Below are 23,166 nucleotides of genomic sequence, written 5' to 3' on the forward strand. Positions count from 1 at the left end.
ATGTACTGTGGTGGATCCAGATTGGTGTATGGTGTCCGTGACCGACAATTAATCTGTAATCTTCAAATTCGATCATTTTATGACTAAAAAAATAATCTGTGATCATCACATTGGAAAATACGTGACCCGTGACCTATAATATTTTGGATTTGTAACCATTTGTGACCTATATTTGTAACCCGTGACCTATAATTCTTTGAAATTTTGACCAATGACATAAGTTGTGATCTATAAAATCGATAGATAAATTGTGATCTATAATTTCGAAATAATCTATGACCTATCAAAATTTTGATTCGTGACCTTGAAATAATTTGTGACAAATTGAAATATGAAATTCTTATTTTTTATTTTTTTCATTTTTGCTTTCAAATTTCTAACCAATTGAAATATGAAATTCTTATTTTTTATTTTTTATTGCAAATCAAAGAAAGACAAGAAGTCTAGCGAATTGATTTTATAAAGAAACTCTTTTTATAATCTGCTTAAAGAAAATGTTAGTGTTCTCTTAATTTTAAATTGCATAACAAAGTGATATAGTTATTAGATCTATTTATATCAATTTGACTATACCATTTGTGATAGATAAATATTTACATGAATGTAATTTTTTCCATTCAATATTTTAGTACAATATTTTAGAAGAATATTGCATTATTATTCTAAAAGAAGAAATAATTTAAATCAATATTCTAGAAAAATATTGTAACATTACTTAAAAAGGAATATGATATTTGTATTGTTTTGACGCTCCTGAACATGCACAAATTTGCACATAAATGCATATCTATCTTATTTTTTGGGAGCCGCTATTTATAGTCGCGATTTTTAAATATTCATTCCACTCTATATCCATTCCTATTAAAATTTTAAATGCTACTATTTCTATTCACATCACATTCCAATTTTGTTCTTGTTAAATTCATTCATTTAAACACTACAGTTGCAAACAAATTTTATATTAATCATCTCATTCTAAATACAACCTAATCAAATTTTAAAAAAAAAAATCATTTTATTCGTCCCCATTACATATGATATTAACCTTTTCACAAGTCAATAATTAATTCTACAAACCAAATATTATGAGATTTTATGAACCATAAACCCTATAATCACTACCACCGTCAATGTGACATGGATTCTATATATTAAATTATACAACATATTTTATGAAAAATTAGCAGTTTTTTTTAAAGTAATTACCAGATTTTAAATTGTACATAATAAAATAAATTAAATTAAAAGTCAATTGAAGGTAAAGAACAGAATGTATTAGTCAAAAATATTTTAGAAGTTTGTAACGATTAGAGAGAATTTTGTGAAAATAAAATGAAAGAATTAGAGATGTAGAAATGATAATTTTATTATTAGAGATATAAAAATGGCCAGCACTTCGAAAATAATAAGAAGAAAAGATACTGCACAACATGAGGTAGTTTCTGAAGCTGCAAACTGCAAATAAATTAATTTTTTATGCTAAAGAAAATAAAAAATAAAAAATTGGCAGTTGCCAATTATGATGAAGCTGATTTCTCTCATTTCTTTTTTTTTTTTTTTTTTTTTTTTTTTGCTCTTTACCTTCAAGTGACCTTTATTTTTATGAGAGTTTTATTTAAACACCAATTCTAACAGAATATAAAAATGTTCAAAAGAATTTATAATGAAAATAAATGTTAGTGGATGAATTTAGAACGTTATATTATTATTTAATTTTATATATGTTTATATATATCTGCCTATTACAAAACATTTGTGCTCCGGAAGTAGCGTAATTAAATACCACTAAATATAAATTATGTTTTTACTTCAAAAGAATAAATTCTTATACAATTTATTATTTTAAATAATAATATGTTATTACTCTTAAAGAATGTGACATTACGATTTCAACATTTCGGAAGAAATCAACAAAGCTATTTTTCTAAACATCAAATTACTATAGTTATTAAATGTTAATAAAATATGTCGTATGCAAACGATGTTATTTGAAGATCAAGACAACATATAATTCAGCAAAAATTAAAATTTTGAAGATATTGACATACAAAACAATGATAGACTGTGTACAATTTTTTTTTTTATCAAATTTTGTCATACTAAATTTTTTTAATAAGATTTTAACGAGACGGATATTTTACAATATGTCATTTAAGGGAAATGTTGTAAATAATATAATTATTAGTGAATAACAATTATACCCTACAGTTCTAATTTTTATTATCATTGTTTCCCTAGTTCTTCAATATAAATATAGAATTTTGATTTACAATATAATACACAATCTATTTTATACTAGCCAAACACGTTGAAAATGGTTGGAAACTTAATAACGTCAAACAATGCTACATGTACAGAATTTTTTGATAGAAAAATTTTATAGACAATATATGACGCAACATTATTGAAAGATGAAAAAAAAAGTACAGTTCAATCATATACATCAATTCAGTTAAAATCATAATGTCGAAGTGCCCGAAAATGGGTGAAAGAATGGATGACCGACCCTTACATAGAGCGTGGACCCCGTGTGAATAAAATAATGCTCGACCTTAAAGGTGTAAGTGTTCGATCATTTCACATGTCAACCATTGTATTTGTGTAGCATGGTTTTTTTTCTTTACTAGTGATTTTATTGTATAACGTCAGGATCAATGTCCTCCCCACGGAACGCTGGGCTCCATTTTCCTTGAAGTCCGTGTCCTTAACTTGTAAGTTACTTCGCACCCTCCAAAAAGCTACAAACAGAACTAAAGAAATCCACCACCACAAACACCACGCCGCCGCGGCCATGTCCTCCGCCTCCCCCTCTACCGCCATATCCCGCCTCTTCAACAACCATTCCTACTGGTGTCACGCATGTGACATGAGCATCGGCCTTCCTCCTTCCCCCACTCCAAATGCCCTCCTCTGCCCTCACTGCCACCACGATTCCCTAGAACAAATGGACTCTTTTGCCCCTTCCTCCACCATTGACTCCCATACGCAACCCATTTTAACAGCCCCAGATGATGACTTCCTCCTCACCAGCCCCTACCTACACAGCCTCATCCACCACACCGCACCCACCGCCAATTCCCACTCAAACTCTGCCCCTAAATGCGCCATAGACTCCCTCCAACAAATTACCATCACCCAAGAATTGCTCGATGATGACCCGAATATGCTGTGCCCGATTTGTAAGGACCCGTTTCACATAAATGCTTCGGTGAAAGTGATGCCCTGTAAGCATACCTATCACGCGGATTGTATCGTTCCGTGGCTCGAGATTAATAATTCTTGCCCGGTTTGCCGGTTTAGGTTGCCAACGGATGAGGAGAAGTATGGGGAGGGGTCGGATGGTGAGGAGAGATATGTGGGGGTAGATTGGCTCGAGGAATTGATGGATGATGAGGTGGATTTGTTGGGTTTTAGGAATACTCTTAGGCACATTGCGAGGAGGCATCAGAGGGATGAAGAGGGTATGATGGAAGAAAATATTGCTAGTGGGATTGAGGCGAATCTGTTCTCCCCAACACAAACTGGGGAAGATGTGAGAGAGGAGGGAGTTTTGGAGAGGGAGAATACTGTGGAGCCTGTGTTGAGTTGGCCAAGAGGGATAGTGGAGGAAGGAACCGGCGGCGGTGGACGTAATGATGATCTTCTGTTGTGACAATTCGAAGGTTTGGAGGTGTTAGGGGTTTTTTCTGTTTTAGAAAAGTTAAGGTATTATTTTTTAAGCTCTTTCGCCATTCTTGTCTTCTACAAAATTACATTGCTTTGTATTGGAGGGGATTGGTTTGTCATTTATAAGTATTTAAATAGCTTGCTATATTTCCTTGGAAAGCCATTTGATGTTAGAAGTGCTATGCTTGCAGATTCTTGTACTCCCACTGGATAATAAGATAAAATGCTGCATAGAACAATGATTTTTGAGCTTCACTAGATTTAGATTTAGGTTTCCATAGTTTAGTTTCAGGTAGTCGTGAAAAATTTGAAGTGCCATGCACATTGAAACTGCTTTCCATAGTCTTGATTTTAGTGGATAACCTACAATATCTTGGTTGCCAAATAAATGGCACTCAGGCTTTCACATTTCAACTGAACTCAACCTTGTTGAACACCCAGCTCCTTGACAATTCCTGTAAGCCACAAAGCTTCCTTGGCAGCTGCAGCCACTGCCATATATTCTGCCTTACTCGTAGATAGTGCAACCAGAGACTGAATCATGGACCTCCAACAAACTGATCCCCCTGCCAGAGTGTTTGCATAACCTGTTATCAATCTCCTGTCACCCAAATCCCTTCATATCTGCATCCACATATCTCACAACTGAAGGATCGTTTTATTGCCTAGAAAACATGATGCCATAGTCTATAGTACCCCTGAAGTATCTGAAATATCAAAACATTGGCCTTTTTTTTTTTGCTGTAATACATGTGTTCCACTCCATATGAGCCACGTATTACAACAGCTTCATAGTTGTTATTAATTACCCACTAGCATGAAATATCAAAACATGTGCTGGAAGATGAGCGTGGCAAATAAATCATATGGAGATAGTGCAGCTAAAATGATGTTCCACGCATCAATATTGTGCCTGTTTGGGTTGGAAGCATTGTGTGTTTTGTCAGAATGGTGGAGATTTTTTCCGTGTAGCACAGGATATTTAATTATTACCGATCATCCATTTTCTTGTTTCTTGAGACGCTTAATTGGTTTCGATTGTGCCAGTATAGTGTATTGAGTTTGCTCTAGAATATATTGGGAATGTTCTTCATTTCAATTTTTGTAACATCACGATAGGTGTCTTTCAGTTAATCTTCTATGCACACGTCATCCCCTTGTACATGCTTTCTTTTCAATGTTGTCAAATTTCTGCCACGAAGTGTTTGCCTCTAAGAACTTGATATTAAGTGATATTCACAGCTTTGGTTGCATTAGATTACGTCTAAATTGAATTTGATTTATCGGTTAAATACTTATATAGGAATTTAGAATCTTGTACGAGTCCATGAATACTCATAGTTCTGTTGTTGTAGATTATGTCATCTATCCTGTTGAATCTTGTGACTCAGATTCTGAATTTTGCCGAATCGTTTGTGTTTACAGGTGTTGTATAGTCATCAAGGTTACCCAAAGGGTATTGTATCACCAAAAATGATTCTGCCAAGTGTAAATTTTGCCATGGACGACCATGCTTCTGTTTGATGACATAGAAAAAGTGCACGTCTTGGCCCTTTTTCCCCCCATTCTGCCCCTTCTACCCTCCCTGTTCTTCATTGGCATAAAGCAAAATCAATGCTTGTAATTTGTCAACTTTATGCTGTATATGTTGGTAAGCAATGACCAAATAATGTTGTGCTTATTCAGTTATGATTTCAGTGCTTTTGTGATGCTATCTTCGTTATTCGTCAATAGGAACTTTCTCGCGTAGAAATAAATTGCATGGAACAGTTAGATTCTTAGTTGAGTAGAGGTACTAATTTTGGCCAACTAAGGGTATATGCGGGCCAAAACTACAAGACTCCAGTCGGTGGCCAGGCGTTTACTGGACTGTCTCGTCCAGTTGGATTTTGTTATACGTACACCGAGGTTGACATTCCCGTCTACACTCTCCTCTTAAGTCCATGCTTTTTTTATTGGGCGTGAGCCCTGAGGGGAGTCAATCTCAGTGTAGAAATAGTATAATTCCATCTAGTTAGACACTTTTGTTTATCTGTCTTCTACCAGCAGAAGCTGTGAAGTGGTTAGTTTTGCCTATTATGTCACTTAGATCCCTAGAAACTTGAGAACTTGTCAAGTGGAGGCACAAGGTTTAATTCGGCTAGTCCTTTTCTGTTGTTATAGGGCCTCGACTTACTGGAGTTGGAAATCACACTGGGCCATAACCAGGTTGGGCTACAAGGTCTTGTAAGGCACAACCAGAGCAACGGCCCATTAATATCATGGAAGATCAGTCCACATCAAACTCCGATTCTAACCCGAACTGCTGAAAATTTTTAACCTACTAGCAAAGGATCAATGTCTATAAAGGTAAAGAGTTAAATTGGAAATTACTAGATAATGAAGGGTGCGTTTAGTTGTTATTCTTGAGAATGCATTTTCTAAAACAATGTTAAATTTATAATATAAAATTCAAAACGCATTTTTTACGTTTTGAGTGTTTTTAGTGAAATTTTGAACACACTCAAAAACATGAGAAATAAATGTTTGAATAAAATTTAAAAAATTCAAAATTAAAAAAAAAAAAAGAATTTCTGAAATTCTGAAAAAATTCAAAAAAGAAAGAAAGCAAAAATGAAAATTCTCAGTTCACATCATTTATTTTTATTTTTTATATTTTGTTAGGTTAATTTATTATTTATTTATATTTTTTTACTTTCATAGCAAAAATGATCTTGTAAGATTCACCCATTATATTATTTGATAATATATTAACATACAATTATTTATTTTACTAAATAATGAAAAATCATGAAATGAAATATTATAAAATAATTTCTCAAATTTTCAAATCAAACGTATTCTCGAATAACAAACCACGTGTTTTTTAAGTTGCGGGACACATTTTAGTATGTTATATTAGAATATTATGAAGAAGAAAAAAAATATGACAAATTTTGTCCATTGTCTTAATTAATTAATCACGCTTCCATGAGGGAATGCCATTATTCTCGCTGCTGGACAATAACTATTGTACTTCCACTTGCCTTTTGACTTTCCAACGCCACCGAATTTTCGCAATCACCCGTATTTCTTTAAACATTCTTGAAAGGATTTATTTTAAGGGAAATTATAAAAAATGTCACTTTTTATTTTTAAAATGCACAAAAAATTCGCTTGTGCGCGTAATTTTATCAAAAATATCACTTTTTTGTGAGAAATGTCCAACTTACCCTTAAAAAAAAAAAAGAAAAAAAAACATTAAAGGCAGTCAGTTGCTGCCGCTGGCAAGGAGCGCGACAGCGAGCGCCGCGCTTGCCACAGAGGCAGTGGTGCTCGCAGTCGCAGTCTAGAGCAGCAGAGAGCGCCGCTACTGAACTACAGCAGCACCCTCCGCCAATGGTCGTTGCTGTAAAAAAAAAAAAAAAAATTGTTGTCGAGGGTGATTGGGCCACTACTGAATTGCAGCAGCAGTCGAGCCAGACAGCGGCGGCCTCCAACACTGACGCTGGCCATTGCCGGCGCTGTAAAAGGGAAAAAAATGTTCTTCAGCCGATTTGGGTGATTGGAGACGGGGCCTGTTGTACAAATTCATAATTTATAGACCCTGCTTGAAAATTAACGTATTAGGTATTCAAATAATTTAGAGAGTAAAAAATGTCTTAAATTGACATTTTTGATAGAAAATTTAAAAGGTGACATTTTTTATAATGCATAGCCAAATTTTGATACCCAATGAAATTTCCTCTTATTATTATAATTTAAGGATACACAATAAAATATTCTCTTTTTGACTACTTTTATTTATTTATTCTCAATGCTGTTTCTATACACACTTGTTTTATCATATGCCATACCTCAGGCAAAATGGATATCCCTACTTCATTAATTGGATTGGTTTTACGAAGAAAATATAGAGTTATGCTACACGACCTGTGCGATCATTCGCGCGGGTGACCGCACACACACATACACACGGGGTCGGCATTTTTTATTTAGGTGGGACCTGTGCGTCATGTGAGGGTGCGGTCGTTGGTGCGGTGAAAGGCGTGGGTCGTTTAACGATATTCGAAAATATATACCATCACTACCTCCAAAAAAAAAAAAAAATCACTTATAATTATGTACTTTTTGTCGTAAAAATTATTGTGTGATCATTTCCTCGAAAAAGGGTTGTCAAGACTATTGGAAAAAAAAAATGAAAAGAAAATCATCATACGAGTGATGAATATGCTTATCTAGTAATAGAGTTGACAAATTAGTTTAGAACTAAAAAAATAAGGCGTGTTGCATTATGAGTACAGCTAATTTGTTTGTGCAAATTGTAGGTTTGAAGTTGATTTAAATTAGATATATAAAAATTTCCAGCTTTTGATACAAGAATCCATCTTATCATCACTTCCAAAAGACAAGCTCGCTTTTTACTCTCCCCCATATTTGGACTTTTTTTTGCTCCAACAAGATAATGGGGAGTTCAAAATACCTCTATCATATCTTATAATATAGGTCCGGTTTGAGCCACATTATTTTTTCATTAAAGTGAAAAATATGACCGTTATCCATCATATTAATTATATTTGACTTTTTATCTTTTGTGTGGGATTCATAACAACTATATTTTTCATTATCTTTTTACAATAATGTGGCTCAAACAGGGACATAAAGTTTAGTTGAAGTATATGTTGAAAAAATTCAACGTGTGAGGCCACGCATGTATATATATATTGAAATGAGTGGTGCTAATTTTAAAGATTAGTCCGTAAAATGACTCATTAAGTTTAATTTTGACCTAATGGATATTAAATGTTAAGGGAATAAAGTGTAGAGATCGAAAAATGTTATTTTAAGTTGATGAGGGGTCGATTTGAAATAACACAAAATTAATAACTGTCAATTTTCAGTTTTTTATTATGGGATCATGGTCCTCAATTGTACGTGATTTTTGATTTATCTGCATCTCCATCAACAGAGAAATAACACAATTAATTTCTGCCAAATTGCAGTTATTTATTATGGGGTCATGGTCCTCAATTGTACGTGATTTTTGATTTATCTGCATCTTCATCAACAGAGAAGAAAATTCAAGAAGATCACGTAACAATTGAAAGATCGTAACCCGTTCAAAATAGTGAAATCCACGGATCAAGGTACGCTTTCGCTTTAATCTTCTCATTGATTTCAATATGGAGCATTTATGAAAATATGTGAAAGGATTTGATGAGTTTTGGTTCCTTTCAATTTACTACAGTATACACGTGATTTTATCTAACAGTTTAAGATTTTAGATGAAATAGTTCGATATTGGAACAAGTCAAGACCATGGATTCAAGTCTCAACATCAGTGCTACTGCTATGAAAAAAAAATTCCCGCTTACAGATTAAGGGAATGTTGAAAACACTATTTAAACAATATACATATATAATCTTATACAAGATTAAGTTGTTTAACCGAGCATGAAGCTTACCTCCAGAGTTACTGCTAGAGGAGAAGGAAGATAGTTGGAGCATAATTATAACCATGGAGGAGGGTCCCTTTGGGGAAGGAGTAAAAGCCATGTGGGAACCTGGGAACCAACAAGGGCACAACCTGCGATTTACCTCCACTAGTCACTGAGGGGCCGGGGGCTAGAGGTCCAGGATTTAGTCCGGCTAAGCTGGGACACCTGGGTTATCAAAAAAAAAAAAAAAAAAAAAAGTAACACTTGTACCCCTTTTCATATATATATATATATATATAGAGAGAGAGAGAGAGAGAGAGAGAGAGAGAGAGAGAGAGACCAACTCTTTCTTCTCTCTCTCTTGATCCATCTGTTTCCATAAAAGAGATCATGAAGCAGCCACAGACATGTGACACCATCTTAGCCCCATCTAAGTTGGGTCTGGACAAGTATTCACACACAATATCCAAAACAAAGCCAAAGATACGCATAATACACATAGTTGCACCAGAGATCATAAAGACAGAAGTCGAAAATTTTCGGGAGATTGTACAAAGACTTACAGGTAAACCTACGACTGCACAAGGAAAAGGGATTAATGTTATCAAGCCAATGAAGAAAATGGAATCATCAGGAGATGTGCCTGTATCACAGAGTAGTGAACACAGAATGAAGAAGGAAATCGGTGAAGAAATATTATATGGAGGACAGAATTCAAATGGTGAAGAAATATTATATGGAGAACAGAATTCAAATGGTGAAGAAATATTATATGGAGAACAGAATTCAAATGGGTTTCTGAGTTTTCTTGGAGATGTGGACTGCTTCATCAATATTCAAGACATGAAGGAATTTCATCTACCCCCATTTAGATCATCTTCTCAAATGACCTTGTTTGGAGAGATGCATAATTGCTATTAGAATCTTGATTGTGTATGATCACAGATTTTCTTCCTAGATATTACAGTATGATTTCTTGCTAGTTTGAATTCAGAAATCCGTCAGGGATTTCGATTTTCTACGTGTTCATTCATTCTTTTTATCTGTTCGTGTGCTTGTAATTGATTTCTTTAATTTTCAATACAATCTTGTAATGCAGCTCCAAAAGCGGCAAAGAAGGCTGGACGGTTCTTTCGCTTTTCAAGCTCGGCGAACTGAAACACCAAAGTAGATATAGACCTTGCAGTACTGGTAATGGTAAAAATCCATTTTTTAAGATCATACATGTTTGCTATCAAAAAATATAATACCGTGTGACAAACCGAATTGAATGCTTTCCATAATGATTAACAGTATTTGTGATATTGTTTGATTAACTTTTATAAATTTTGTGTTTATTTTCAATTTGAGATCATTTTCGTGTCATTGAAAATTTAGAGTTGGTATATACTTTGCAAATCTAAGGTCGCTTAATTTTGATATTACACAATATTATGGTGGAGGAAATTAATCGTTGTCCATATTCTAGACCACTTCCGACTCACCGATAATTCTGGAGAAAGCTTTATGAGCATACTGTATTTGGGGGTAGTGGTAATACTCATATCTTTCATTAGATCTTTATTTTCAAAGTTTTGCTCTCCCCAAAAGGAATGGGGATGTGCTACAGGAACGGCGGGCTGACCGCCCCCTGACTGAACCCCACAAATAGGGGGAGGGCCCATGTTTTTTTGCCGGCCCCACCCCCATTGTGGGGCTCCTATCGGGGAGGCGTTCAACCTCCCTGTTACAAGAGCATTTTTCAAAGGAATATGTTGTCTTAAAACATTGTCAGGAGAAGTAATCATTGCCAAACCTTCAATGATGAAGAAATTGTCTGTAGACGATCTATTACTCGACTTACCTACTCACTCTTGTCTAACGATAAACTGATTGAGAAAAGTACACACTCTTGCGAGAAGAGAGCTAAATGTAAGCCTATATGTATGTAACAAAAAGTAGCAAAGCACGTGTACATGGAACATACACATTCAAGCATGGCATTCATACCATAGTTTCACATCTACGACGAAGAAATCCATATAGAAGTACGATATTAAACCAAACGAACATTCTATGACCTCAAACTATCAAATCAGCATTTTGCAAACTTAAAAAGAAATCAGCCCAAGAGAAGCTTCAAAACAAAACTTGTATTGATGTCATATAAAAATACCAGTACATTGTGGCCGATAAATGAATGAGTTCTTTGTTTCTCATTGCTTTAAGCCTGCTTATGTACAAAAAATTTAATAAAGTATGACATCATTCCTTTGCTATTTCCTTATTTTCTTCTTATTTTCCCTTTCCCACCTCCTCTTTTGTATTCTTCAGATTAGATCAAGAGAACGTGAGATCAATAAATAGATAAGAGTCACGACCAAGTAATATTTTCAGCATCTGCAAGAGAAAGACAGGAAAACATCGTCAGTCTAAAACAATTATCCAAGTCACCAGGAGGAAACCGCTACAGAAAGTACAGATGTGAAAGTGAGAGTGAAATAATCCAGCTATAAACAATATACCCACCAACAGTAGCAATAGAACATATATTTTGAATATTGCATAGGCTGAAATGGCTTCTTCAATATCTTAGTAAGAAAGGCTCAATTGAATTCCCATACAAGCAAGTGAAGAGACTTGCAATATCTAAACAGAGGCAAATGTTATTCAAAGATAGATGGTTTACCTTATAATGATGTGGTAACCAAATGCATGTGCATCCACCATCTTATAAAGCTATGTTGACCCCATATAAGCATTCGTTCAGTTTCTTCAATGAAGAACACAAACTGAGCAAAGGAGAGGTCTCGTTTTAATCTCATAAAGGAAGCTCCACGAATTATTCTTTCTTTCTTTCTTTTACACATTTCCTCCAGTGAAAACATATACTGCAATTAGTGGAAATAAAATTGAACTCAAGCAATCATTCTTAGAGTGGTCTACCATTCCAAAATGGAAAGTCTGCAACTAATAGTCCATTCCAAAGGTGAACCAGAGTTGTTCTGGGTTGTAGTTTATTTTATTTATTTATATATATATATATATTTTTTTGGAGGAGTTGGGGTTGGGGTGGAGTGGGATGGGGTGGGAGAGTTAACTCTCAAAAAGTAATTCTCAAAGTTTACAAAAGATAGTGCTGTCAACAGTCATGCCTCACAATTAATAGAATATAAGAAACTGATAGTGTCCAACTGAGAAGTTTGTTATGCACTAGTATGAGTGCCAAATGTAGCTTAGCATTTTTATCCACATTTGAACATGAAATGCAACTTAAAAACCTAAAATTACTATTTCAAGTGCTAAAGATGAGTGGATAATGCTACAAACATAAGAGTAGGAATAATCTGAACTACGCTTAGACAAAAACTTACATAACGCTATTGAACTAAAGATAAGTTCATCCACCAATATGTATCATCGGTCTGTTTGGTGTCTTTGCAATGTCAAACATCCCAGCATGAGCAGCTTTCTTCCTTTTCACCTGAAGTTGAAAGCAAATGCTTAAAGTTGTAACATGACATTCAACATAATAGAAGCCACATAGCACGGAGGGGAGGGAATGAAGAATGCAGCCTTTACAATCAATTAAGATGAGAAGCCATTGAAGGGAGAATGGTTATAGTTTTCTATGATCTCTACTCTTTTTGATTTGTTAGTTTATGTGAAATTTTATTTTCGGGTGAGGACACCCTCTCCTATATGCTTTGCTAATAAAATTTATTTTCATCTCCAAACAAAAATAAAGCCAATAGCAAATTCATGTGACGTTGAAAAAACGCAAGTTACATAATCTCTTGCTACAATCCACAAACAGCGTGAAATGAAAGGATGAGAGGGATCCTCAGCAATTGCAAGATAAATGGTGTTTCCTCCATTTACGATCTAAGACAATAGTTCATACATACCGCTGCCCCAATAATCTCCTTGAGCTCAGTATCATCAACACCTTGACGCAGAGGATCCCTCAAGCTAACCTGCAAGGTATGAACTCTGATAAGACTGATGAATAACTTGTGCTGAAATTTAACCTTCACAAAGTAGATGTTAAATCTTATATTGGATCTTGTCAATCAATATAATGCACGCACAGCAATCTGCCCCAACTCTGGGATGGAGAACATCTTAAGAGACGATGGGACCAACCCATGTCTTACTTTGTGAAAACCCATTTGTTACTGGACTAGCAAATGGAAGGTAAAATTCATGAATTTGATCTAGAATAAAATACGCACACTAGATATTGGAAGGGATGAAACAAATACCACATATTAAATTTCTAGCACACAAGTGCAATTGCCAGCGACAGAGCACGATTTTCATGTCAAATCATTTGGTAGAAGAAATTTCTGCCTCAAACTTTGAGGGCGCCCAAAGGCCAAAAGCATTAGGTGATATTTTCCAGTTACATACTAATTACCCATTACCAACCTACCCATTTCTTTCATCTGCCAGAAGGTTGGCTCCTTTTTTCATATAACAGAATGGGAATAATATTTGGAATATAGGAAGATACACAAGAAAGACTACTCGGTAACGCATATTTGAAAAAGATAAGAGTTAACCACATGTGGCAGACTTACGAGTATCATCTACTCAGTACTTGGCAGCACCCTGTTAAAGTTCGTCAGTGGAATAGAAAGAATATATGACAAAGACCAGTGATTGCAATAAGCGTTAAAGGAAATTCGAGATGAAACACTTGGACTAGATTGATGAGGTCATGCTTGTGAAATATGATAAATACAAGTAATCTAACTATGTTTGAAACCAAGTATCCATTTGGCAACCACCAGGTAAATGGTTAAAGCATTTTCTGCATAGACGAGATGCAATAAGACTGTGTTATTTACTAATAGATTGACCGAACGCAGAGCTCACACAGCATTTGTTGTCTACAATTTGTTTGAGAATGTTTAGGCTATTTTGGGCCTTAACCCAAGTTTACAGATAACAATGCACATTCTGCACTACAGGCAGCAACATCCCTCTTTCCTTTTCCATTCTTTATTTTTCTTCCTTTACATAGAGATATCGTTTTTGAAAGTAAGGCAAGCGTGTCAATAGGGCCATGCTAAAGACAGGCTGCACTTGATATGGCCTAGATCTCTGGTGTGCTAGGCTGTCAGAAAATCTAGAAGGCCCGGCACGACTGACGATAGCTGAAACTGCCTGGCCTCTGGATTTTTTACTTTAAATGTTCTTTTTTCACATTAGATATTTGAACAGGAATTGAAATAATAATAAAGGTGTAAAAATTAGAAATATTATTTTATTTACTGTTCTTTTAGAGTAAAATTACAAAAGCACAATTTCATCATTCAAAACTTTACAAGAGATCTATCAAATTAGTTCCAAATCAAAATGAATCTTTGGGTTAAACTAAATATCTCATTATTTAATATTGAAAATGGTTAGTCATGAAACCAAATTTGTCCACAATGTTTCCATTCTCAATTCTGTATCTTGCCAATCAACTTACAACTATTCACATAAAATTTTCTATAACATCTGGTGTTGCTCTATTCACACATTCTAAAATTTGATCATCCACTGACCTAATTGACAGAATTTAACATTATTGTTAGAATCAGAGGTGCTAGTAAATGATGCACCATGGCAAAAATAATTATTGAAGAATATAACTGTTGTCAAATTGAACTCACTAGTATTACACTTAAAATATATTTAAATAACTCAATAAAAATATATTAGGATTATAGATAGAAGTTGAACAAGTATAATTAATATACATATTATGCAACATGCTAGGCATATCATAATCTTTATGTTTAAGTCAGTATGTACGTTTTTTGAAATTTCATTCAAATAAAATTCTAAATAAATTACTATGTGAATCTATTACTGCAGCTAATAAAATATCAGCAGATACATATTTCCAGTATTTTTTTGAATTTATTATTCCACTGTACAAAAAATATACATAATTTATATTCAGAAAATGCTTAAGGAGTGAGCTAGAATAGTATAAGAAAAACAGTATAACAAATATGCTACTATACAACTCGATTTCCATGATATAATTTTGTGATGACTTGACTGTGATCTTTGCAAGACTCTTCCATTTCCTAAATTGAAATCCATAAAATTCTAAAATTTCAAATAAATGTTGAACAATAAGGAAACTAGTGCATACATTCTACAATTAGTATAATACTAATTCCTTTTTTTCTTTTGTCTATCTTATTTGAATCTGTATCATGAATACGCAAATATAATCTTTATTATTAAATGCACAGCCAAAATCATATTAAAGAAATTATGTTAACTTTACCCAATTTCTTTTTCATATTTTAATTCATTGTATCAATAACATTTGAACAATGGCACCTAAGAGAAAATGAATTGGAATTGCTTGATTTGGGTCCATATTATGATAGTAAAAAAAACTAACCATACTTAATTTGACATTAAATTTAGGAGAGTGAGAATTACAAAATAAAAAATTTAAGCAATACCTAGAAAAATGAATGTAATAGAAGTTAGTTGCTGATATCGAGAGAATGTGCATGAAAAATTTCAAAAAATGAAACGAGTTCAAAAATTCACCAGAAAATTCTAAAATTAACCAAAACAAAATATAAAAAGTAAAGAAAAGAAAAGAAATGGGAGTTCAAATTCCAAACGGCTACATGTCGATTAGATTTGGTTTTTCCTTTTTTTTTCCTAAGTCGGTTCACACAAGCCAGACTGCAAGAGCCACAGACCTGGCAAAATGGACACCCATCCTAGCAGCCTCGAGCCTGGGCATCTCTGGCCAATTTTGACACGTCCAGAGTGAGGTATAGAGACTTTACTCTAACTAAAAACATTTACAATAATGATGCAAAGATACTATACCAATAAGAAAAGGCAGCACAAGTTTCAATACAGAGTATGAATAAATTTTATGTTATGAAAATGATTAATATATGACGAATGATGAAACACTTCACCTCTGAGGGTCCAAAAAGGCAAACTTTAAAATTTCCATCAGCTAAAAGTCTCAATCGATTGCAACCAGCACAAAAGTGCTCTGTCATTGATGTGATGAAAGAAACTGTACCCTGGTGGCCATCAATCCTGAAATTCTTGGCTGTCTCTGAAGGATGATCCTGAATTCTTTGAAGTCCTGTAAACCGTTTCACCTGTTCAGTAAAATTGAACCATTCAAGGCATGCAGAAAGGAAAATCAGAATCTAAAACAGTTGAATATTGCAGAGTTCGACCTTACCACTCTATCCAACATTTCGGAGTACGGTACAAGTTTCTTCACATTCCAGACATTTCCATCAAAAGGCATAAACTCAATGAACCGGACATTGATTGGCTTGTCACGTGTTAACTCGACAAAATCACAAATTTCATCATCATTGAATCCACGCATTACGACACAATTCAACTGAGACAGAAGGTTCAAAGCATGTATTTGAGATGTACTTCTGAAAACTCTTGACATTGGAAAGGAAGAAACCAAATGAATTAAATAACTTTCAGTGTTGGAGATAACCAAGCTCTTGCTAGCTCATAAGGCTGTTCTATGATTATTATACCCTTGTTTGAGTCTCATTCTCTAAAAACTCATTTTTCTCCGAACGTATTTTTAACCACATATTCTATCAATAAATAATTTTGCACATAAACTCAATTTTTTTTCATACTTTCTAACCACAAATTCACCAAAACAATCACTATTACAAAATCTATTTCTCAAAAAATGAGGCTCAAATAGAGCCAAAGAGTTTGTTTTGAGGCCCATGTTTGAGAAAATAGATTTTGTAATAGTATTTTTTTTTGGAGAATGTGTGGTTAAAAAATAGAAAAAATTCTTTTACTGGGAGAATGTGTGGTTCAAAAACAGGAAAAACTTTGAGTTTACGTGAAAAATTCTTTTATTGGGAGCACGTGTGGTTGAAAATGAGTTTTTAAAGAATGAGGCAACATGGGCTATTTATGAAAAGGTCAAATCATTGTATGAAATATGTAAAACTTACCTTGACGGGATTATATCCCAATTCTATTGCTGCATCAATCGACTTCATTACCCTTTCATGTCCTTTTCGCCTAGTCATAAATTCAAATTTTGCAGGAACCAAAGTGTCTAAACTTATATTCAACAAACTAACTCCATGTTCTTTTAACAATGGAAGTTTCCTGTCAAGAATAATCCCATTTGTAGTCATGGCAAGGGTCTTCAATCCATTCAAAGTTGACAACTGAAAACAAATTTCTTCAATATCCTTCCTAATGGTTGGCTCCCCACCAGTCAAACGAATTTTGTGTACACCAGAACTAACAAATAAATTTGCCAAACGAATAATCTCATTTGTCGAGAGAAGTTCCTGGCTAGGAGTAAGCTCTGCACCCTCAGCTGGCATACAGTATTGGCATCGTAGATTACAACGTTCCGTTAATGAGATCCTCAAGTAAGTATGTTGCCTCCCAAATGAATCAACTAACATATCAGAGACAGGATTATCTTTTATTGCATCCTCTGCCAACGTTCCACATGAGGTTGAGAACGTCTTCACTTTGGAGCCATCTACATGGCCACTTAGACCTTGAGTATCCCTACTTCCATGCAGAATCATATGCTTGGCCTGTTAATTAAAAACGACTATTAATTAATTATAGACTGGTAACCAAAGAAGATGCACAATGAAAGCAACCAGCATTGTGTAAGCCGATTCAACAAATAGAAATAAAAAGGTAAGACTGATGAGGACATCCTTATAGTTGGACTTTTATTATTGTTTCAGTATTTTAGTTGGACTTTTATTATTGTTTCAGTTGGACTTTTATTTAAGTTTACGTATTTTAATTAGGACTTAAATAATGGACTTGGCCCTATATTTCTAGGTTTTCATTATTTAAACCTATCATTGGTTTGTAATTTGGGAATTGATGAATTTGATGAATTAAAGAATTGATTTTGCAGCCGTTTTCCTTCTCTTCTCCCCCTCCTCTGTATTCTTCTTCTCTTCCCTCCCCCATCCCTTCTTGTTATTCACAGATTTATTAATCTCCCTACATCAAATTGGTATCAGAGCCAGGTTGGTTTTCAACACTATGAATCTCTGCCCAGAAGTTGACCTACTCATCCTCTCCAAACCATACACAAATATTAACATCTGATCCAACACATCGTATAAAATAAAAAAAAAACCTGCCCCTGCTTCTTGAACTGTCAGCCCACTCCCCAATTACAAATTCACAAAGCCACCTACGCAATACATCGCCCCCACGTCTACAAGAAATCCATACTTAACCAAAATCCTCTCTTAGCGCCGGCGACCCATATTTCTCCTCACACAACGCAATACCACAAACCGGCGACACAGTAACAAGAAATTTCACTACCCGCTAGCTGTTCCTAGACCAGAGACCTAAGCAGTCAACTCTCTCCTTTGTCGACCACCACTAACAGTCACAGTGACCCAGAAAATTGACCACCCCGCAGGCCGCAACCGCAACCGCTGTCTCTGTTCGTGTTCTCCAACCATTGGTCATCCTCACAGTCGACGCAGTCATCATCGCCTCCCGTCGACACTGCTTCTGTCGTCTCATGAATATTCAATAGGGCTGGACGAATTGTGGGTATTTGATTATCCACTTGGACTGCTCCTTGGTAGTTTGGGCTTTGTATTGTGAGCCCAAGTGTATGATCTTCAGTTTAGGCCCTGCCTTAATTTGTTTTGGGGCCTCTTATTAATGTTTGGGCTTGATTTGTAACAGTTTGATTATTTGATTTTGTGAGTTGTCAAAAAAAAAATCAAAAAAAAAAAGTCAAAAAAAAAAAGAAAAAAAAGAGTATCGTGAATTTTAATTTTTCTGACATCATTTACAGGTTCATTTTAGTTGACTGTTCAGTACCGCACCTCGACGAGCACGGAATTTTCTATCTTGGCATCTCATTGCTTAGTAATTCAGAGCGTGGAGACATTCGACGCTGGGACGACTCAAACCAACAGTACTCAGGGAGTTCCTAATCCTATTTATTTTTAGTTGACGCTATTTCTTTATTTTAGAATTACATCAATTAATTCGTTGTGTGCTGGCAATTTGATAATATTGCCTTCAATCTATTTGATTGTATTTCACGAACTAAATTCCATTGATGTGTACTAGCCCTTTGATAATACTGCCTTAAACCTATTCGATTATATTTCACGAACTAAAAAAATAAAAATAAATAAATAAATAACAATAATAATAATTTCAATAACTAATTTTTCGGTTGGCACTAGTTGATTGTTGATTATTGATCTCAGTAGTGCACTTTACGTAGTAGTAGTATTAGCTTGCAATCGAGCCATAAGTAACCCTACACTTTAAATTGACAAAATAACAAATAATAATAATAATAATAAATAATAATAATAATAATTTCAATCACTAATTCTTCGGTTGACACTAGTTGATTGTTGATTATTGATCTCAGTAGTGCACTTTACGTAGTCGTGTTACCGTGTATGCAATTGCGTAGTGGTCGCGTTACTACCTCTAGCTCTAGTAACCTTACCATGGACCCCGCCCAAATTGAGGCCCTCATCAGACAGCTTGCACAATTACAAAATCAACTAACAGCTGTCTAAACTGAGGTAGCCGCTATTCGTGAAGAGAATAGAGCCCTAACCGCTAGGTTGAATACTCTTGACCCAATCCCATATTCGACCGAGGCTGAGAACTCTGAGGCTTCCATTAATAGGCCTTATCGTCGCCCACAAGGTGGTCGACACCACGCCCGACATGGTCGTAGGGAAGGGAATCAGGCTCGGGAACGAGAGCGGGAGTAATATCGTCATGGTACACAATCTCCCCCTCGCCACGAGGAGCGCCTCTTTCGAAACATTAAGTTGGATGCCCCTACGTTTGACGGTTCAGACAGCTTGCACAATTACAAAATCAACTAACAGCTGTCTAAACTGAGGTAGCCGCTATTCGTGAAGAGAATAGAGCCCTAACCGCTAGGTTGAATACTCTTGACCCAATCCCATATTCGACCGAGGCTGATAACTCTGAGGCTTCCATTAATAGACCTCATCGTCGCCCACAAGGTGGTCGACACCACGCCCGACATGGTCGTAGGGAAGGGAATCAGGCTCGGGAACGAGAGCGGGGATATTACCGTCATGGTACACAATCTCCCCCTCGGCACGAGGAGCTCCTCTTTCGAAACATTAAGTTAGATGCCCCTACGTTTGACGGTTGTCTAGATCCTAGTGCATTCAATCAATGGGTTAGAGATATGGATCGCTTCTTTGCATGGTATGGGGTCCCGGAAGATCGGAGGGTACAATTTGTCAGTTTGAAGTTAACTGGCACTGCTAAACTCTTTTGGGAGAGTGTTGAGGACCTCCTTGAAAGGCGTCATGCTCTCCCTGTTGGGAGCTGGGATGAAATGAAGCGCCGCCTTCAAGAAAAATATTTACCCCAATCTTATAGGGTTAACTTGCTGGATCAATGGAACGCACTTACACAAGGCAATCGACCTGTGACCGAATATGTCGCTCAGTTTGATGAGTTTCGAATGAAATGTCAGGTTGTTGAGGATGAAGTTATGACTTTAAGTAGGTTTAGGCAAGGCTTAAAAGATGAACTTAGGCGCGAGCTTGTCCTTAGGGGTGTCACCACTCTTGACCACGCCTACTCTTTCGTTCGGGATTATGAGTTAGTGACTAGGACACCGTATAGAAATCGTAGTGACTCCCGCACTACAACCTCATCTGCCTCCACGCCATCCCCTAAGTCTATTAAACTCTTTTGGGAGAGTGTTGAGGACCTCCTTGAAAGGCGTCATGCTCTCCCTGTTGGGAGCTGGGATGAAATGAAGCGCCGCCTTCAAGAAAAATATTTACCCCAATCTTATAGGGTTAACTTGCTGGATCAATGGAACGCACTTACACAAGGCAATCGACCTGTGACCGAATATGTTGCTCAGTTTGATGAGTTTCGAATGAAATGTCAGGTTGTTGAGGATGAAGTTATGACTTTGAGTAGGTTTAGGCAAGGTTTAAGAGACGAACTTAGGCGCGAGCTTGTCCTTAGGGGTGTCACCACTCTCAACCACGCCTACTCTTTCGTTCGGGATTATGAATTAGTGACTAGGACACCGTATAGAAATCGTAGTGACTCCCGCACTACAACCTCATCTGCATCCACGCCATCCCCTAAGTCTATTTTAGGTCCTCCTCCCTCTAATACTACCTCTGCATCGGATAGCAAAGGTAGAGGTTCTGAGGTTTCAAGGACATCCTTCCGTTTGCAATGCTTCAACTGTAAGGGTTTTGGTCACATTGCTTCTAAGTGCCCTAGACGAGCCCTAGTTCTGGACGAACGTGAGGATATAGTCGTCGAACCACTAGAGGATCAGGTTTATGAGCCTAAGTTAGAAGAGTTTGAAGACTTAGAGGACAGTGAGGATACCTTCTTAGGTTGCATTCAGGCTAGTCCCATTACCCCACAGACACCCAGAGTCGGTGTCGTCCGTTGCACCCTCACCCAGCCTAAGGATGCCGACGATTGGCGCCGTCATGCCATCTTCCACACCTACATCAAGATTAATAACAAGGGCTGTAAAGTTATCGTGGATAGTGGCAGCTGTATTAATGCGGTTTCGAAGGCTACTATATCCCGCCTAGGGTTGAAGCCAGTTCCTCACCCCCAACCTTATAGTGTCTCTTGGGTTGACACCTCCTCTATAGCTGTTAAGGAGCGTTGTTTAGTCCCTATCCAGTTCCTGGAGTATAAGGACCATATATGGTGTGACGTTATTTCGATGGACGTCGGACACATCATCTTAGGACGACCTTGGCTATTTGACCTAGATGTAACCATATATGGTCGATCCAATTCCTGCTCCTTCGTGTTTAATGGAAAGAAGATTCACCTTAACCCACTACCCCCAAAGCCGGCTAGCTCACCAGAAGCGAAGAAAAGTGTGGAACAAAAGGGGTTGCATATCATTAGTCCTACAGAGTTTGAGCGTACAATTGTTGGTGACTCAATTGTGTTCGCCTTAGTAGTCATGGAGGTTTCATCTAACTTCACAAGTGAGGATACTGCGGAAGTCCAATCGATCATTCAGGAGTTTCGAGATGTCTTTCCGGCGGACCTACCTGATCATCTACCTCCGCTAAGAGATATTCAACATGCCATAGATTTCGTCTCCGGTGCATCCCTTCCAAATTTGCCACATTATAGGATGAATCCTACCGAGCACGCTGAGCTCCAAAGGCAAGTAGATGACCTTCTCAACAAAGGATTCATTCGTGAGAGTTTAAGCCCATGTGCTGTCCCCGCCCTATTGACGCCCAAAAAGGATGGATCTTGGAGAATGTGTGTGGATAGTCGCGCTATCAATAGGATCACGGTGAAGTATCGTTGGATAGTCGCGCTATCAATAGGATCACGGTGAAGTATCGTTTTCCCATTCCCAGGCTTGATGATATGCTGGATATGATGGTTGGCACGACAATCTTTTCAAAGATCGATCTAAAGAGTGGGTACCATCAAATTAGAATTCGCCCAGGGGACGAGTGGAAGACTGCGTTTAAGACGAAAGATGGCCTTTATGAATGGCTGGTCATGCCTTTTGGGCTAAGTAATGCGCCGAGTACCTTCATGCGGGTAATGACACAAACTCTTCGGCCATTCATGGGTAAATTTCTTGTTGTCTACTTTGATGATATCCTCATCTATAGTAAAACTAAGGAGCAACACCGTGACCACCTCAAACAAGTTTGCTCTACCCTTCGCGAGACTAACCTGTATGCTAATGTCAAGAAATGTTCCTTTTTCACCGATAGCGTAGTTTTTCTAGGGTTCATTGTCTCGTTGACAGGGGTGTCTGCTGACCCTACTAAGATTCAGGCGATAATTGACTGGCCTGAGCCTAAGGCCATTCATGATGTCAGGAGCTTTCACGGCTTAGCTACATTTTACCGCCGTTTTATTAAAGGGTTCAGCACTATTATGGCACCTATCACGGAGTGCATGAAGAAAGGGGAGTTTCATTGGACACGAGGGGCGGCTAAGGCCTTTAAGTTAATCAAGGAGCGAATGACAGAAGCTCCTGTCATGCGTCTTCCCGATTTTTCCAAAG

At 36.5% G+C, this 23,166-nt stretch overlaps 3 protein-coding genes across 6 annotated transcripts in view; 2 read left to right on the forward strand and 1 right to left on the reverse strand.

Annotated features, from left to right (window-relative positions):
* On the forward strand, window positions 1-5,380 carry LOC111378126. The gene is made up of 3 exons (XM_023001303.1): window positions 1-26; window positions 2,650-3,670; window positions 5,092-5,380. The coding sequence occupies exons 1-2, from the start codon at window positions 1-3 to the stop codon at window positions 3,650-3,652; spliced, it is 1,029 nt and encodes a 342-aa protein (XP_022857071.1). The 3' UTR covers window positions 3,653-3,670; window positions 5,092-5,380.
* A 4,048-nt stretch (window positions 5,381-9,428) lies between these two features.
* Window positions 9,429-19,235, forward strand: LOC111385366 (VQ motif-containing protein 17-like). The gene is made up of 2 exons (XM_023009752.1): window positions 9,429-10,280; window positions 18,910-19,235. Exon 1 carries the CDS (start codon window positions 9,474-9,476, stop codon window positions 10,002-10,004), a length of 531 nt encoding a protein of 176 aa, XP_022865520.1. The 5' UTR covers window positions 9,429-9,473; the 3' UTR covers window positions 10,005-10,280; window positions 18,910-19,235.
* Window positions 11,192-23,166, reverse strand: part of LOC111385348 (GTP 3',8-cyclase, mitochondrial-like) — a 15,652-nt gene continuing 3,677 nt past the window's right edge. Inside the window, exons 2-8 of one of the 4 annotated variants that reach the window (XR_002701055.1) lie at window positions 17,057-17,662; window positions 16,297-16,464; window positions 16,019-16,210; window positions 12,971-13,039; window positions 12,437-12,546; window positions 11,752-11,854; window positions 11,192-11,462 (exon numbers count right to left, since the gene is read on the reverse strand). Coding sequence is in view for 2 of the 4 variants with exons in the window: in XM_023009744.1 (XP_022865512.1) it covers window positions 12,463-12,546; window positions 12,971-13,039; window positions 16,019-16,210; window positions 16,297-16,464; window positions 17,057-17,662 (1,119 nt within the window). In the remaining 2 variants the exon portion in view is untranslated. Of the gene's footprint in view, window positions 11,954-12,436; window positions 12,547-12,970; window positions 13,040-16,018; window positions 16,211-16,296; window positions 16,465-17,056; window positions 17,663-23,166 lie in introns of all 4 variants that reach the window. The other 3 variants (XR_002701054.1, XM_023009744.1, XM_023009737.1) reach the window with 3 other exon arrangements.

Source organism: Olea europaea, chromosome 3 (assembly GCF_002742605.1).
Source record: "Olea europaea var. sylvestris chromosome 3, O_europaea_v1, whole genome shotgun sequence".
In the NCBI taxonomy this organism is placed as follows: Eukaryota; Viridiplantae; Streptophyta; class Magnoliopsida; order Lamiales; family Oleaceae; genus Olea; species Olea europaea.